The 16,144-nt window shown below is 40.1% G+C and overlaps 1 protein-coding gene across 4 annotated transcripts; it reads left to right on the forward strand.

Annotated features, from left to right (window-relative positions):
* Positions 1 to 226: 226 nt before the first annotated feature.
* COPS3 (COP9 signalosome subunit 3) lies at positions 227 to 15,312 on the forward strand. 4 transcript variants are annotated; one of them, XM_052772798.1, is made up of 12 exons: positions 227 to 331; positions 2,949 to 3,078; positions 4,821 to 4,933; positions 5,036 to 5,085; positions 5,960 to 6,052; positions 6,767 to 6,946; positions 8,197 to 8,337; positions 9,519 to 9,692; positions 10,580 to 10,666; positions 11,009 to 11,122; positions 11,722 to 11,802; positions 12,059 to 15,312. In XM_052772798.1, exons 1-12 carry the CDS (start codon positions 277 to 279, stop codon positions 12,110 to 12,112), a joined length of 1,272 nt encoding a protein of 423 aa, XP_052628758.1. In that variant the 5' UTR covers positions 227 to 276; the 3' UTR covers positions 12,113 to 15,312. The 4 variants fall into 4 exon arrangements, with proteins under 4 accessions (XP_052628758.1, XP_052628760.1, XP_052628759.1 ...); XM_052772800.1 differs by lacking the exon at positions 9,519 to 9,692 and having other exon boundaries at positions 244 to 331; XM_052772799.1 differs by lacking the exon at positions 8,197 to 8,337 and having other exon boundaries at positions 244 to 331.
* Positions 15,313 to 16,144: the final 832 nt, after the last annotated feature.

The following is a 16,144-nucleotide window of genomic DNA, read 5'->3' on the forward strand; positions in this document are numbered from 1 at the left end:
TTCTCGCCCTGAGAGGGCCTCGACGCGGGATCGCTACTTCCGGGCGGGCGTTGCTATAGCGACGGCGCTTCTCGCGAGAGCCGCTGAAGCGGCGGAAGCGAGGCGTCGCGCGGTTCCCGTCAGCGGCGCCTGATTGGCTGGCGGCCCGGCAGCGCCCGTAGCGGTGGTTCCTTCCCGCTTCCCGCCCTCCCTCCTCGGTACCGCCCCCTCCCTCCTCCCTCCCCCCCCCGCCCCGCCCCGCCCACAGCGCGCGCGGCCGCGCCGCCAGCCGCCAAGATGGCGTCGGCCCTGGAGCAGTTCGTCAACAGCGTCCGGCAGCTTTCGGCCCAAGGTGACCGTGGGGGGAGGAGAACCGCGGGTGGGCCCGGCTGGCGGCGGGGAACCAGCGGGGCCTGAGGAGGAGGAGGGGGCGGCGGCCGGTGGGGGCCCGCGCGGGTGTGTGTGGAGGTGGGCCGGGGCCTGCCCCCTCTCTCACGGCTCTCCCTCAGGCGCGGGTCCGGCGGTCCTGCTCCCCCGAGGGGCTGGTGGCTCCGGCGGGGCCCTCCGCCCGGGCTGTAATTCAGGGTTTCTCCGCCGCACGCAGAGGCGGCCTCGGAGGGATCCCGGCGGGGTTCAGGCGCCGCCGGTTTGACAGGGCACGAAGGGCCGGCTGTGCCCTTCGTCCAAGGCGGCGGGAAGGTAGCGAGTGGTTTTCGGTAAGTGGAGGTCCCGGGTGAGCGGAGTGAAGCCGGCACCGGCGGCCGTGCCAAAATCTGAGCCTTCACAATCGCGGGGGGGAGGAGCGGGCATCGCGGGGACTTTAACTAGCATTCTCTAGCCCAGCCTGTCACCTAACTGATGAGTGTGCAACTTGTGGCACGTGTGTTTTAAAATCCATTTCGGAAATGTTGGCTTCTGGGGACAGAAGAGTCCTGCCTTCCCGCGGAAGTGTGGGACAGGAGGCCTGAGGCTGGACGTCGGAGTTGTCATAATCGAGTGTTCAGAAAGTGTTTTAATAACCACAGTTAGAATTCTGTAGTTTTATTGCCAGACCCCTAATTTTCCTGTGTGTGGGCACAGCGTTTCCTAGTTCTTGAACTTTCTGTGTTGATGCTCCCTAAAATGTGTTCTCAGTGCTTCTCTGCATGGGATGTTTGGTCTCTGGAACTGATCAAAAATTGATGCTTTCCTCTATGGCTCCAGGCTTTGTCTCTGTCAGTTACTTTTGGGTGGAGCTCCAACTTTCTCTTACTTTGGTTTAACTTATTAAATATAGAGTATTTTTGCTGGGGATATCGGATACAAGAGACAAGTTATACCTGCAAGGTGCGGGTACAAACCAGATGAAACATGATTCTTTGTAGGCCTGTAGTTTAGCTGGAGAACTTTTTATTACGAGGTATTGTGGATGCAAAGGGTTCAAGGGGAGACTGGTTGACTTTGTGGAAGTTCTCCCATTAGGGACGAGCCAGATAGACGTTCTCTGTGAGAAAGTAAATCGAGACACCAGACAGGCTGCTGGAGGTTATGAGAGCACACAGGAGAAGTCTGTGTACTTGTGATGGTGTTGGTTTCTGGTTATCAGCGTTTGGCTGCATGGGAGGTGACACAAATGGACATTTAGGTGGGCCTGGTGTGCATATTTCTACTTAGACTGCAAGTTGTTCAGTGTGCGTTTGTGGGTAGAGGGTTGTTTTGGGGGTTTTTTTGCTTTGTTTTTTAGGGGAATGCTAGATGATCGTTGTAGAACGGGTAGATTTCTCTACTAGGGAGGACACCAGAACTAAGGTTTTGCAGTGCTTGAATACTGTTGTCAAACCACAGAGCATTTTACAAGCCCTATTCCTTTCCATGCTTATGCCTGGGGTTTTAATTCCATATGGAGAGCATGGTTTTTGGGACGGGTTTCTGGACTTCCTGGGCTCTGGTCCCCCATTTGTTAGCTTTGAAGTAACAGAGGGATCAAAAGTTCTGTTTCATTGCTAGGGCTTCCCAGGTTTTCTTTTTCAAAGGAAAGGCCAGAGAGTTGAGGATAGTGTAAATCTCTATGAATGGAGGCACTATTCCTCATTTTATGAAGATTTTTGTAAGAGTGAGAGAACCTCTGTTTTTTTTTCTCTCTAATCTGCAAGGATTGAACACTGAAACAATACTCTGCTTCAGAAAGGGTAGTTTTAATTCAAGTAATTGTGGGGGGAAGAAGAGTTTGAAAGCAGTTCATGATAATTGGTCTGCTTTCTGTGTAAGGTTTTCTGGGCTTACCGTACCTTCCTAATTCAAAATAGTTGCCTTTAATGCTGTGTTCATAGCTCACAACAATAGAATAACATTGTAGTTTTAATTAATTGAAGTAAATTTAAGAACAGTTTTTTAAATCATTTTGTTGTAGGTACATAGTTGTAATTTTAACGTCTACTTCAAAAAAATGCTTATGAGCAGACCTGAAAAGTGGATAGGGCACTTGAGAAGCAGCAAGGAACAAGCTCTGGTATTGGGATTTTTTAGAAAGTGGAAGAAACTATTTTTGGTACTGTTTTGGATTTGTTTTTTCCCTTATAACACCTAGAAGGCACAAGTGTAGGTAAATTTATCCACACGAGGCAAAATTTTGCATCATAGTATGCTGGTCAAAGCTTTGTAGACTTGACTTAGATGGAGCTTGGCATTGATACAAAACCCTGAAGCCCCCTTCCTAAAGAGGTGAGCTGATGCCACTTTTCATGTTACGTTTGTGTTCCGAGGGCCTCCTTTGCAATCCCAAAGGCCAGAACCTTAGCTGTCACCCTATAAAAAACATATGGTGAGTACCTCACTTGTTGGAAACTAATGCCTATCGTATTAAAGAAAAGTAAATTCTCTGGGTGATACTACTTTTTCCTCAGGTTATATAGGGAAGCAAGGTGTAATGAAATATGGGAATGTGTGAGCGTTCTCTAATTAGAGTTTGACAATGATGTTTTATATTTCAGGGCAAATGACCCAGCTTTGTGAACTGATCAATAAAAGCGGAGAACTGCTAGCAAAAAATCTTTCCCATCTGGATACAGTGCTTGGTGCCCTGGATGTGCAGGAACACTCACTAGGCGTTCTTGCTGTCTTGTAAGTGTTGCTTTCTTTTAATTGAATATCTTGGTATTAAAACTTCAGGCAACATGCTGAATTGTCAACCAAATGTTTTTCTTTTGGACATAAATGTTTTCAATCTGCATCTCTTAGAATGGTGCTTACTTTCCTTTGGTGATGCACATTTTATTAATAAAAATACTGAGGCAAATTTGTATTTTCAAAAGAAAAAAAAACCTTTGGAGCTTGTAAATGTCATTACTGTCAAATGGTAATATTGGGGGTTTGTTTTCCTTAAGGCTGTATCTATTTCTCATGTTTACATCTGTATAAGTATTTTTCCATCCATGTTCAGCAAAAAGGTATAAAACTAACTTTTACAACTTGACTGGCAGGGCAGTAGTGCATTGAACTGTAAGCCTGAAGCGACACTTTTTTTCCAGTGAAACATGGGTTCTTATCATGGTTCTTGGGTATTTGTCTCTAGACAGCATTGAGGCTCTTGCTGCTGTCTGTAGTTTAAGATAATACCTGAATTGCCTTGGTGATGCTGAGGTAGGGTAATGATATTTGGCCCTGAAGCTCAAACTATTGTTTCTAGCTGTACCTAACTGCAAGTGAAACGTCTACAGGTTCCACTATTATTTTAAAGTTCTGTTTTAAGGGAAGGATCAGAATTTTAGTACTTGTTCTACTACCCATTTGAAACAAAATGACTGTAATACATAGAGATAGTGCACTTAATATTACAGTTTGCTAGAATCTCATAAAAATGCATTATGGAATTTACAAAAAGGAATTTACAAAAAGCAGAGCATCGGCACTGCGTTAGCAGAAGAATCATATCATGGGGTACATGAAAACAGTCATTAAAACAGGTGGAGGAAAGAAGATAACTGTTTGTAAGAAATAATACGTAAAATGTATTATTTGAAGAGATGGTATCAATGGAGCATATAGGAAAGCTCTCCTGGCTGAAACTGTGGCATGGCAAGCTCCTACGCTGGTAGAATAAGACTCTCTGAAGAGATGGGGAAGGGGTGGCAGCACGTAACCTGGACAGCCATAAGCCTTGTAGGGAAGGACAGTTCATGATCTAAGTAGGTTTGAACTGCGTATTACAGTGTATAGCAACTGAAGTATGGGCAGGGTTGAGTACCTTCCAACAGCATTAAACAGTTCTTTCTGTATGTCTTTGTGACATTTGTAGGATGCGTAGCTAGAGTTTTCATTACCCTCAGATGAGCGTAATCATAGTTCATCTTACAGAAGAAGCAGCGTGCAAGGCTACAGCCTATAGGGTGCTAAGGAACCACCAGAGATGGAGAGAAACTGGAAGTGAAGAGAAAGAGCTCCTAACAACAGATACACATCTAATAATCTAATAGTTGAGAAATCTTGAGCACATTCAAGCAGGAGATGGCTGTAGGATAGGCAAAAGCATCCAGAGAAGTTGTGTGGCTGAGTATTATAATTCATCATCATTAGCCGGTGTTTCTATTATGATTGTAACTATTGTACCAGATATTGTGGCAAACAAAGATAATTTTTTGTTCTAAATTGTAGTTTGCACTAGATTGAGAATGGGGGTGTGCATGAAAAGTGTATTTTCAAATGTTGTGCAGCTCTTGGGGAAATCGTATGCCATCTGTCATAAACACCTCGGATTTGTTTGCAAGCATCTACATGCATCTGCAGAGACTTCAGTGATGAAGATGAAGCTTTTTTATTAATCTCCAAATGTTAAAGTGCTAAACCTTTTTGTTTGTTTGTTTCAGGTTTGTGAAGTTTTCTATGCCCAGCATCCCTGACTTCGAAACATTATTCTCACAGGTGCAGCTTTTTATCAGCACTTGTAATGGAGAACACATTAGATATGCAACAGACACTTGTAAGTTAAGCTTACTTTTAGACTTTATGTATTTTTTGATAGTTTGGTATTACTGATTTTTCACTGTGTTGTGGTTTTTTGTTTGTGTTTTACTGTATTTAGTTGCTGGCCTGTGCCACCAGTTAACAAATGCCCTTGTGGAGAGAAAACAGGTGAGCAAGTATCATCTGGTACAAATAAGCTACCTACATATCCAAGCTCTTAAAGGGGATGTTACCAGTATCTTACTCGCTTCATAAAGATTTGCCACTAACTTCACGTTAAGTACTTTTGTGCAGCTTCTTACTTGTTTACTGAGAGTTAATGAACCTAAACCAAGATTTTAAAATTTCCTTAAAGCAAATGTAAGGAAGATAAATTTGGGGGGGGGGTAGAGTCACCTAAAAACATCTCTCACAGATTTCCTAGTTTGTGTAGTACCAAGAATGTTCTTCAGACAATGTGTGTGTGAGTAGGGAGAGTGCTGCAAAGATTATTAGCGCTGGTGAGTCAGTGATACTAGTTTCAGTTCTAGTTATTCTTACCAGTATTATATAATGTTCTTAATTAAATGCATTAAAATATAAAAAGGAAACTTGTTTAAGAAATATTTGACCAATGTTTTTGTTGCTAAGATACTGACTTTTTCAGGCCACTTTAGGGAAATCTAGCCTGAAATAAAAGTAGAGATCAAGTCTGGTCTAAGTGGAGTAAAGCAAGAGCCTTGCCTTTGTTATTTGGTGGGAGTTTAGATGGTGTCATGGAGTCAAGAAAGGTTTTCTTATTGATACAAATGACTGTATTCCTGATGGAGATTGGCTTTGTGGAGCAGAATTGATGACTTTATTTAGTTTATCAGGAGAAGTTGTATAGCCAAGGTTAATTTTATTTTCTGAGAGACTGCAGTATCCTACAAAAAGGGAACCTCAAATTAACTATTAATGGAACCTGTCAATTAGTGTTATTTTTCATTTGTAAGTGTCAACATAAGATCCAATGTGCTGCCATCTATGAGAAATTATCTGAAAGAGATGTAATTTCTGACAGCCCCTGCGAGGAATTAGCATTCTCAGACAAGCCATAGACAAGATGCAGATGAACACAAACCAGCTGACCTCAATACATGCAGATCTCTGCCAGGTAAGGGCACTATAAGGGCTTTTTATGAGAGTAAAAGCTTATAAAATGCCTATAACCCTTTGAGGAAATGTATGTTCACATATTGCAATGTAAAAATGGCTTTTAACTGTTTTTTTTCTAGTAATAAATAATATGATATACTGAAATAAAATCCGCTTCCATTAATTTTAAATGTTCAGTGCGTGTCCCCAGATCTTTGGTTTTGTGATGACTTCTGAAAATCCTTTGACATCCCTTCTCTCTGGGCTGAAAGTCACACACAGCTTGTCTTAGGCAGTATAAGTGTAATATCCAGATTTGGTTTGCTCAAGTTTGACAAAAGGCATATTTGTCTCGATGTCTTTGGCCTGGATTTACACTTCTGTCTCATTCTTGACTCCTGGGATTTAGGGTTGGACGGGAATGTTTAGTGCAATATTTAGTGCTGCCAGCATGGTAGTCTGGAAGGCCTGGAGTTTCAAGCAGCTTTGTCAGAGTCTAATTTCTTTAAGATTTGGATAATTTACAACAGTTCACAATCTGTGTTAAGGGTTTCCCAAATATCATGATACAATGAATAATCTGTGTTACAGAACTACTGACATGCACTGGTTTTTCACTCTTGGAGGAGTGAGGTTTATTAATAATACTAGATGAATTTTGTTTCAACTTCTTCCTTGTGGAAATTTGAATGGAAATGGCTAATTTATGAAAACTTGATTTATTTTCTTGTAGCTCTGTTTGTTAGCAAAATGCTTTAAACCTGCCCTCCCGTATCTAGATGTGGACATGATGGATATTTGTAAAGAGAATGGGGCTTATGATGCGAAGCACTTTTTATGTTACTACTACTATGGTGGGATGATATACACTGGGCTAAAGAACTTTGAAAGAGCACTCTACTTTTATGAACAGGTAACTTTAACTAAAATGGTAAGTCTAAAGTGTGATCAATTGTAAGGCAAAGGTAGCATGTGTAATAGTGCTCAGAGAACATATCATCTTTGAATTGCCACCAAGGATAGCAATAAAAGCTGTGAACCTGACATAAAGTACAAGCATTCTTAATCTTAAGGATATAATTCTACTAACAGATCTATACTGCTGTTCATCATTCACATAGGTTTTGGTTTAGTACGTGTGTTCATCATAGTAATACATAAAACCAGATTTGGGTTAGTGTTCGCTATTAGCTCTTTTATGAAAGGTACAGCCTGAATGGTACTCTTTAGTGTATAAAGTGAAGTAACAAGCAAACTGTCTTTAGAGGTGTTTTCCTTTAAGAAGGTCTCTTACAGCCAAGTAACTATTGCACCATAAAACTATGCAACTCAAAGGTTGATGTTAAATTTATCTCACTATAAATATTTTTCACATGCCTGCTTGTTACTGCTAGCATAGAAACAGTTCACAGGCTGACATTCAGAATTGTGTATTCTTAAAGAAAAAATAGTCCAGTGGTTTTGCGAAGACTGTTGCTAATTTTATGAGGAGGGTTACACTTCTTCAAGGCTATTACAATATTTGCTGCTTTTGCTTTTTCTGTGAAAGAAGAGAAAAGGGCAAAATTGGGAAAACTTTGTGTGTGTATGAGAGGGAAATGCTGTCAAATGTGCAAAATAAACTGGTGGAGCATTTTTCTTTGCTGTAAACAAGGGTCAGATCTTGGAGTAGCTAGCAGTATTATAGTAAACTAAAATCCCTTTTCCCTATTCTGCAGACCTCTTTCAGCATACTTTAATATGAGATCTGATGATGGAACAACTTTATGAATCCTCTTTAAGGATCTGTGTAAATCCAGGTTCTACAGGAACTGTGTAATAGTTCCTGGTAACAGGTAGCTACAGGTGATTTCTAGTACAATTTTAGATATATACCAAGGCAAGAAGTTTTGATTTCATCTTAACGGGGTTATTTGAAGGTGGGCATCACTGTAACATGATATGTTTTGAGTAGCTTGTATAGAATTTACTTTTTCAGGACATTTTTTAATAATTGATTTTGACAGAAGTTAGTTAAGCTTTAATGCTCAAAGGTGAATTCCATATGTCATTGTATCCTTTCTGCATGCAGCTTTAAACTGAGATTTTTGTTAATGCAGTAGCTACCAGGATCTAGCAGTAAGTATACTAAATTTCTATTCCATTTCTTTCTTGCTTACTTAGGCAATAACTACTCCAGCCATGGCAGTCAGTCATATTATGTTGGAATCATATAAAAAGTATATTCTAGTTTCTTTGATACTACTTGGCAAAGTTCAGCAGCTACCAAAATACACTTCCCAGATAGTTGGTAGATTCATTAAGGTAAGTCTTGCAAATACAGCTAAATAATAGAACAACAAATCTGAATTTGTAAATTATATTTTTTTTTCTACCCTTATTTGATGCTACTGTTTAACGTTGCAGATCATGGGAAACAATGCACAATGTGCCAGAGTACAATCTGTTGCTGCCTTTCTAGTGTACAATAGCTAAAGATTGTCTGGCAACTTCTACGTCTATTACAAACAAACTGTATTGTTCATATTTGCGATACAGGTTTTTAAACTTAAATTTGGAAAAACTTCAGGGTTGAATAGTACTTACCAATATTCTCTTCACTGATACTGCACGTCCCTTGGTAGCATTTTAAGTTAGAACTCAAGACGCAGACTTCACTTGGCTTTTAGTATGCAGTGTCCTTGTAAAAACGTTCAACCCCTAACTTCATCTAGTCGAAGTACGAAATGCTAAATAGTTTATTGCAAAACTCCAGCTTTATAAAGAATAAAAGCTTCTGAAAAAGCTGCAAGTTTGGAGTCTATAAGCATTCTGATTGGGAGGTGTAGGGTGAAAGACAAAACTGATAGCGAGAGCGTTCTGATCCTAGGTAAATAACACACTTTAAAAATATAGTTAGTTCTCATTTAACACCGGGTTTGTTGATTTGTGACCAAAATTTTAAAGAGTTCCAAAAATCTCCTCCTAACTTCAGATACTAATAAACAAGCTCAAACAATTGCCATTTTAAAGTAATTGAGGTGAACTGGTCTTCACCCTCTGATTCTCTGTTGTCCATGCTGTGATGCATTGTGGTGAAGGATGACACTGTCTTAAGAGGGTAGAACAAATGTAATGGATGGGCGGTGACTAGTCAATATGCTACTTACCTTGAACTCAGCTTACTTTGTGTGCTGGTCAGCTAATGGACTTTTTCTTGTGCTGCTGTAACTAGAACTGTCACACAGAGGTCCTTGAATGATGTTTACTAAATCTTATATTGCAGTACTACAGATTTAGTGTACGGGGATCTATCGCTGCTGCCGTAAAGCCATGTATGGGCATCACATTTTTTGAGAGATGCTTGAGCTACTTTTTTTACTTTTACTTTACATAAATTTACTTTTATGCCTGCATAGCTTCTAATGTTAAAGTAGCGAATAGATTTTGTGAGGCTGGTTGAACACCGTGTTCTTTAAGAAGGGTTCTCATTTTTCTAATTGCAGCCCCTTAGCAATGCTTACCATGAATTAGCGCAAGTTTATTCAACCAATAAACCCTCGGAGCTTCGAAATCTGGTGAACAAACACAGTGAAACATTCACAAGGGATAACAATATGGGGCTGGTTAAGCAATGCTTGTCATCTCTCTACAAAAAGAATATTCAGAGGCTAACCAAGGTAAGATGTAGGGGTTTTGTTTTGCTGAGAAATTGTGATTAGTTTTTCTCAAAGAGTGTATCTCTGAAATGTATTCAATTCAGAGCAAAATGATAATGTAGTAATGTCACGGAGAAATGACTAAAACTGAGATTTTTGTCTCTGAAACAAATGAGATTAAAATGCTCTATATAGAAAACCAATTCAGTTGGCTACTTAAGCATTATTTAAAAGGTGGTTCAATATGTCTGTCTATCTGAGAGGTTTGCCCATGAGATTTTCACACATAATCAAAAAAGTTGTGAGCACTGCTACCCATTGACCTTCATCTCTATTCAAAAAATAGGAAAACTGAACTTTACAGGCTACTTCATTAGGGAAGAGTGAGTGAACAGGACAGATTTTGGAAGTGTCTGAAGTAAAAGGAAAACAAGAAGCAGTGGAGTGATGTGCTCCTTCAGCTGAGAGATCAGATTAATCCTTAAAGATGATCAAGGGAAAGCTCTTTTTTGGCAAGCTCAAATGTTTGTTGCAGTAGAACTAACCTCAGAAGGAATGCAATACACGCATCCCTTGAAGGAAATTCAAGGGATGGACGGTCACCTTATTCACGTAAAAAGGTGAGGGGAGAGGTTGGACATGGTCAGGACTGTGTCTGGGGTAAAAAGGAATTGCAGAAATGGAGTAATGACTCCATTGGTTTGGTCTGCATACATGCACAGTAACAAATTAGTGCCTTTGGAGAAGGAACTGACTCCACTCTCATGGTGCTTTTGTAAGTAATAACTATGCGTTCCACTTGTTTCTTCCCATCGGACTTCAAAAATAAGATTGCATAGGCCATGAAGGATCGATAGGGAAAGTTCTTAACATCTAGTTTTAATGGTTTGGTACTTTCTAAATTTCAGACATTTTTAACATTGTCATTACAAGACATGGCAAGTCGAGTGCAGTTGTCGGGGCCCCAAGAAGCAGAAAAATACGTCCTCCACATGGTAAGACTTGCGAATTGGGTAAACTATCCTAATTTAAAAATTGATCCAACGCAAGACTCTTTAAGTGTTTGGATTGGCAGTGCATGTTCTGAATGGCTGAAGAACGGTTCTTTTTCAGGGTGAAGGAAATACTGTCAGTCTGCTGTGGTGTTTAGACTGTTCTCAAAATGTCTTCAAAGATGTGCCCTGCCGAAGATAAGGCATGCATCATTTATCTTTGGGAAGCTGTTAGGAAATAAAAAGCAAACAAGTTAAAGATGATTCCACAAGGAGTCTGTGTGTTGTAGTTACCTGAAATTCTGTTCTTAGTGATACCTTACATTAAACCCTCTCTCATTTCAGATAGAAGATGGTGAAATCTTTGCAAGTATTAATCAGAAAGATGGTATGGTCTGTTTCCATGATAATCCTGAAAAATATAACAATCCAGCTATGCTTCATAACATTGATCAGGAGGTAAATCTTTAAGATATTAACTGCTTTTGGAATTCCTACCGACGAACCTTAGTCTGTAATCAGAGAGCTGCTGGGAGAAGCCAGTGTAGGTAACTTAAATGTAGAGATTGAGGACTATGAGTCATTATTTGACTATTTTACCATACTGGTATTTAAAGGTTTTAGCTTGATAGTCAATTACTGTCAATGTGTTCCCTGCTGTATTTTCTGTACAGCTTGAGATGTTTCAGTAGACTGACTGCCTGATGTTGGTGATGTGAAGTTCCTTGAATCAAATGGATTAGAAGGATTGTTTTTAGAGTTTTAGACTTCAAGGATCACTTCCACTGGCTGTCGATAACCTGCCTGTAGGTTGAGGTGGTTGACCCACATGGGACTGTCTATCAGTGGCCTTAAAAAGGATTGTTAGGAAGACATGGATCAAAATAAGGCAATAAAAAATGGTCTGGCACTTTTGTTTGGTAGATGAGGGATGAGAATATTTTGACATGGAACTTTTGTGATGGCAAAAGTTACTGGTTCTACATAGCACAGCCATGAAATGTCTTGAAGGTCATGCACAAGCTGGACAAAGTAATCAACTTATATATATTTTTAAGATGCTGAAATGTATAGAGCTTGATGAACGACTGAAAGCCATGGATCAAGAGATCACTGTGAATCCTCAGTTTGTGCAGAAGGTAATTGATTTAATGTCTTGTAAGAGTATGTAAGAGATTCAGTGCAGTGAGTATGTTGTACTGAATGTCAGTGTTTACAGTGTTAATAGTTACATAATAATAATACGTGCATAAACATCATGCTTTAAAACAAAGAGGAAGTGCATGTTATTTCATATGCACTTTATTTTCCTACCTGTTAACTTCAAAGAACTGTCTGTCTCAAAGGTAAACCTTCAGACCTGTTTTTGAGAAGAAATAACTCTCTCCCTTCCAGAGTATGGGCTCTCAAGAAGATGACTCAGGGACCAAACCATCCAGTTATTCCTGAAATTAATGTTGTTCACCACTCCGCTTTCAAGTAAAAGCTTATGAAAAGAATCACGCCTGGAATAGGGCATTGAGGAGTTCCATGAAGAGAGCAGAGAGAACTGAGCTTTGCTTTTCACCTGGACATTAAGAAAATAAAAGAACACCCTCTCAGTACTGTATAATATCAGAAATATTCTCTGCAAAGAAAAAGGAAATCTCAAAAGAAACTTAAAAGTCTGTTGTGGATTTATTTATCTTCAGATTAACATCGTTAATGCATTAAATAATCTACCTTTTGTTTTAAAGGGTTTGAATGTTGCTGTGTTTCTGTAGCAGTCCTTTTTTCTCTTCTGCAAAAAAAAGTGTTATTCAGGGAAGAATACAAACCTAGTGGTGGTTCACGTACAAGATAATTACTGGTTCATTATTCTGTATTTAAAGTTGGCTCAAAGTGCAGATTTATCATATGTACGGTGGGGGGAGAGGGGTAGAGTTTAAGTACATTCTCTGCATTATAATTTGCATATGCCTGGTGTAGCTGGCTGCTGTCTATTAAATTAAATAAGAACTGTGTTCTTCCCAAAAGGATGAGCATATCAAGTCCTTGTAAGGCAGTTTTGCTGAAAAGCAGAAATCACTATAGGAAATCCATACATAACAGCTATGTATGATTTTAAGTTTCTGGTACAAAATATCTCCTAATAATGTTTACTCTTAGATCAAATTTATTAGACCTAAACAAAAGGATATTTAGAAGACCGTAGTGTTCTGGAGGATGCTAGATAGGTAGTTGTTCATACTGAAAGAAATTTGAATTTTTGTTTCTATAAAGTTGGCATGAAGGTATTCAACAGGCTAATACATTTCTGCAGTAGAAATAAGTTTAAGCGAGGGCAATGCTATAGATCTTTGTTTCCAAAGAAAATAATTCTACCCGGAACATAGAATTCTATCCAGCTCTCAAAATGCAGGATTTTATTTGGAGATAATGTACTGGAATGCTATCTGGGTTTTAATTTGCTATTTTAAACGTAAAAACTTTGTTGTAGGATTCTTGAAGTGCTTCACCCCTTAAATCAACGGGCTTTTTAATTTTCTGTAGTTCTCATGTATCTGAAGATTCTCACTGTTCAAACACCTTTGAAACACTTCATGTCAGTGCGAATCTCCTACTATTGGGCGTAAATAAACCTGTCATCAAGTCAGAATGCGAGAAGCTCAGCATCCAGTGCTTCCTACTTAAACACCTGACTAGGAGCTGCTTGCTACTGCTAACCTACCAGCTTTTTTTCAGGAGTCTAAGTGGGAGCTAAGCATTTCTCGCTCTTGCTGCGTGAAGCTTGTATGTATTGAGGTCAACCATGGTTGAAAATACTCCATTTGTGCTTCCAGTGCTGATACAGAACTGTTGCGGTTTTCACTTAAAATTGGTGTCTTAATTCTAGCAGAGCCTCTGTGACAGCGGTATGCTTTCTAGTAGAAGATATGTCCCCAGCTTGTTGTCTAGGTGGTGAATGATGTTTTTAAAAGTATAAAATAGCAGTTTAGTATTGAACACAGCATAGGTCCATAGTGTTAGTAGTTCACCACTGAGTACTTGTGCTTCCTATCATAGAGACTTCCGTATTTGAAGGCAACTGCTGCACCTGATCTTAAAAGCAAAACCTTGGGTTTTTCTCATAACTTGCCTTACTAGTCTTGTAATTAAAGATATTTATGATTTTTGAAGGTTTTTTTTTTTTCCTGGTTATTCCTGCAGTGATTTCAATGCTGAACATGCTTATGCAATTTTCCTCTTTGGTACTGTGGAAGTATTAAATTAGTAGATTAGTAATGCTGTGGGCTCAAGCACAAAGCTGGGTTGTCAAAAGTGTTTACAACCATGTGTGGTAGTCATAGAAAGGACTGCAAATGACTAACCCCAAACTGCCACCTATACAAAAATGTGGATGGCTCGCCTTCCGTTGCCAAGGGCTCACTTGCCAGAGGAGAATGTATGCAGGATGCTTTCGTGATGTTGGAGAAGAACCAGAAATGTCCACTTTGCAATGGCTGAGCTTTTATACCGCTAGTTCCTATTAGGGAGCATGGACTTCCCTGCTGAGAGCTGCAGGATGGCTTTCTATCTGTGGAATTAGAAGCAAACGAATATATGCAGCTGGCAAATAGCAGCTACATTTTCTCTTCCTTTTTGCCTAAAGTGATTAAAATAAATCCATCCTCACATCAAAAGGATGGTAGAAATAGCTATGTAATAGTTTCAAATTATATATTAGGCTATTTTTCTTAAGCTGATTTTTAAGAGGGCAAATGCTTTTAAAGTTAGAGAACTGCTAAGTTTCCTTTTCTGACGTGGATAGTTGTGCCGTTAAACTCCGATTGCTGTTGAAAATTCAAAGTTGGGTCCCACCTGTAGAATCAGTAGATAAAGCGTTCACCGAAAGTGCTTCAGGGAAGGGCTTTTAAGTAATAGTTTGATAAATGCATAGGGTCTGGCATCTGCATGTCTTGAGATACTGTTGAAATTAAGTCAGATTTTTAATGAGGTAGCTCCTTCAAGTCTTGGAACTAATTGCATGGGCTGTGGTCAGCTGAGAGGCTTTGAGAACACTTGAGCTTTCTGGTTTTAATTTGTATTTTTTGCAGGGAAGGACTTTTGATGGAATATAAGAACTTAAGACTCTCAAAGGTCCTGTGGCTAGTTCTTCCTGTCATGCATGGCCACAAGATGTGTTCATGAAGTACTGAGTGCATGCTTTGATATCTAACTCCTATTTTCATGCATCTTAATTAGCAAAAGATACAAAATGCAGTTCTGAAGGTAGCACTAGACATGCAACTACACTTCTTAGCCACAGGAGGGGTCTCTAGTTCAGTTATTATTAGCAGGTATTCGAAACGTGTCTAGAAGGAAGGGTTAGAAGCTGTTTGTGTACAAACCCCCTCCTCTTTTTGTGCCGCTGAGGAGCCGCAGCCAGTGACCTCTGCTAACACACCTGTAGCACTGCCATTGCGCCACATGCTTTTGCGTAACTCCAGCTGCCTCCTCCTCTACAGCTTCCCTTCTCTAGTCTACCGTACAACCGTGACCTGTTGCATGTGTTGTCATAGGCGATCTGTATAACCTAGGAAATGTTTTCTGCATGGCCGAACTGGCTGAGGAGGTTAGTCCTGAGAAGTTGTTTAAATGTACTATTGGAAAATAAAGATAACAAACGAGTCATTCTTCTTAGTTTGTCTTAAATGAGATGGTAGGTCTTCTGTATTTGGCTTTTCCTTTGGTTTTTTTTGGGGGGTCTTTTGTTCTTGTCGCTTCTCAGGACACGTGATTCTGGCTGACTGGCGAGAGGCTGCTAGTTGTCTGCTGCGTGTGGCAGTGCCCTCTGCTCAGGAGTTGTTCAAGCTCTTCTGGTGGATTCTCGGAGCTCTCCGGAGCGCTCTCGAGTAGAAATCGTAGTTCTTTTTGTGCCAACAGCGTGCCTTCCTTGGGAAGTGCTGCTACAGGTCTTTGACTGAGATGGGCTCCAGGATTAGCTGGACTTTGGATCAAACGCTTCCATTCATATCTGATCTTTGTGTTACAATAATCATCCGTCTTGCTGACCATCTGAGTATCATTTTCTTTAGAGGCATAATTATTAGTCCATGCATGGCTGCTTGGATCCAGAGGCATATATTGTAGTGGTGTCAGTGATAGCTGGTCTTTCTTGGGATTTAAGTAGAAGTGTTACTCAGCCGAATGATCTATGCTGTTATCTTGTGGAAGATTTACTGCTTTTGTTCAGACTCAGATATTTAAAACTCCAATGTAAAGGGAATGGGGGGGGGGGGTAATCCAGTACTATATTTGAAGCCTGAAAGGATTAATAGTTCACATGGACTTTGGTTTATCTTTCTATCATGGTTTTCTAGAGCTGAATAATCCTCTAATAAAACTTGATACCCTGAAGAAAAACTGAAGTAGTTTAATGGAGAGGGGATCTCTACTGAAGAGCCTAGAACTGGCTTGTGTAACTCCCAGTGTCTGCTCCCTTCCTTCACCCTTCTAGCC

The sequence above is a fragment of the Harpia harpyja genome, chromosome 21 (assembly GCF_026419915.1).
Source record: "Harpia harpyja isolate bHarHar1 chromosome 21, bHarHar1 primary haplotype, whole genome shotgun sequence".
Classification (NCBI taxonomy): domain Eukaryota; kingdom Metazoa; phylum Chordata; class Aves; order Accipitriformes; family Accipitridae; genus Harpia; species Harpia harpyja.

Coding starts and splice junctions, on each gene's coding strand:
- COPS3 (XM_052772798.1), top strand. CDS start 277: ATGGCGTCGGCCCTGGAGCAGTTCGTCAACAGCGTCCGGCAGCTTTCG. Junction 5,086..5,959: donor CCCTTGTGGAGAGAAAACAG/GTGAGCAAGTAT, acceptor AATTTCTGACAG/CCCCTGCGAGGAATTAGCAT. Junction 11,123..11,721: donor TTCATAACATTGATCAGGAG/GTAAATCTTTAA, acceptor TATATTTTTAAG/ATGCTGAAATGTATAGAGCT.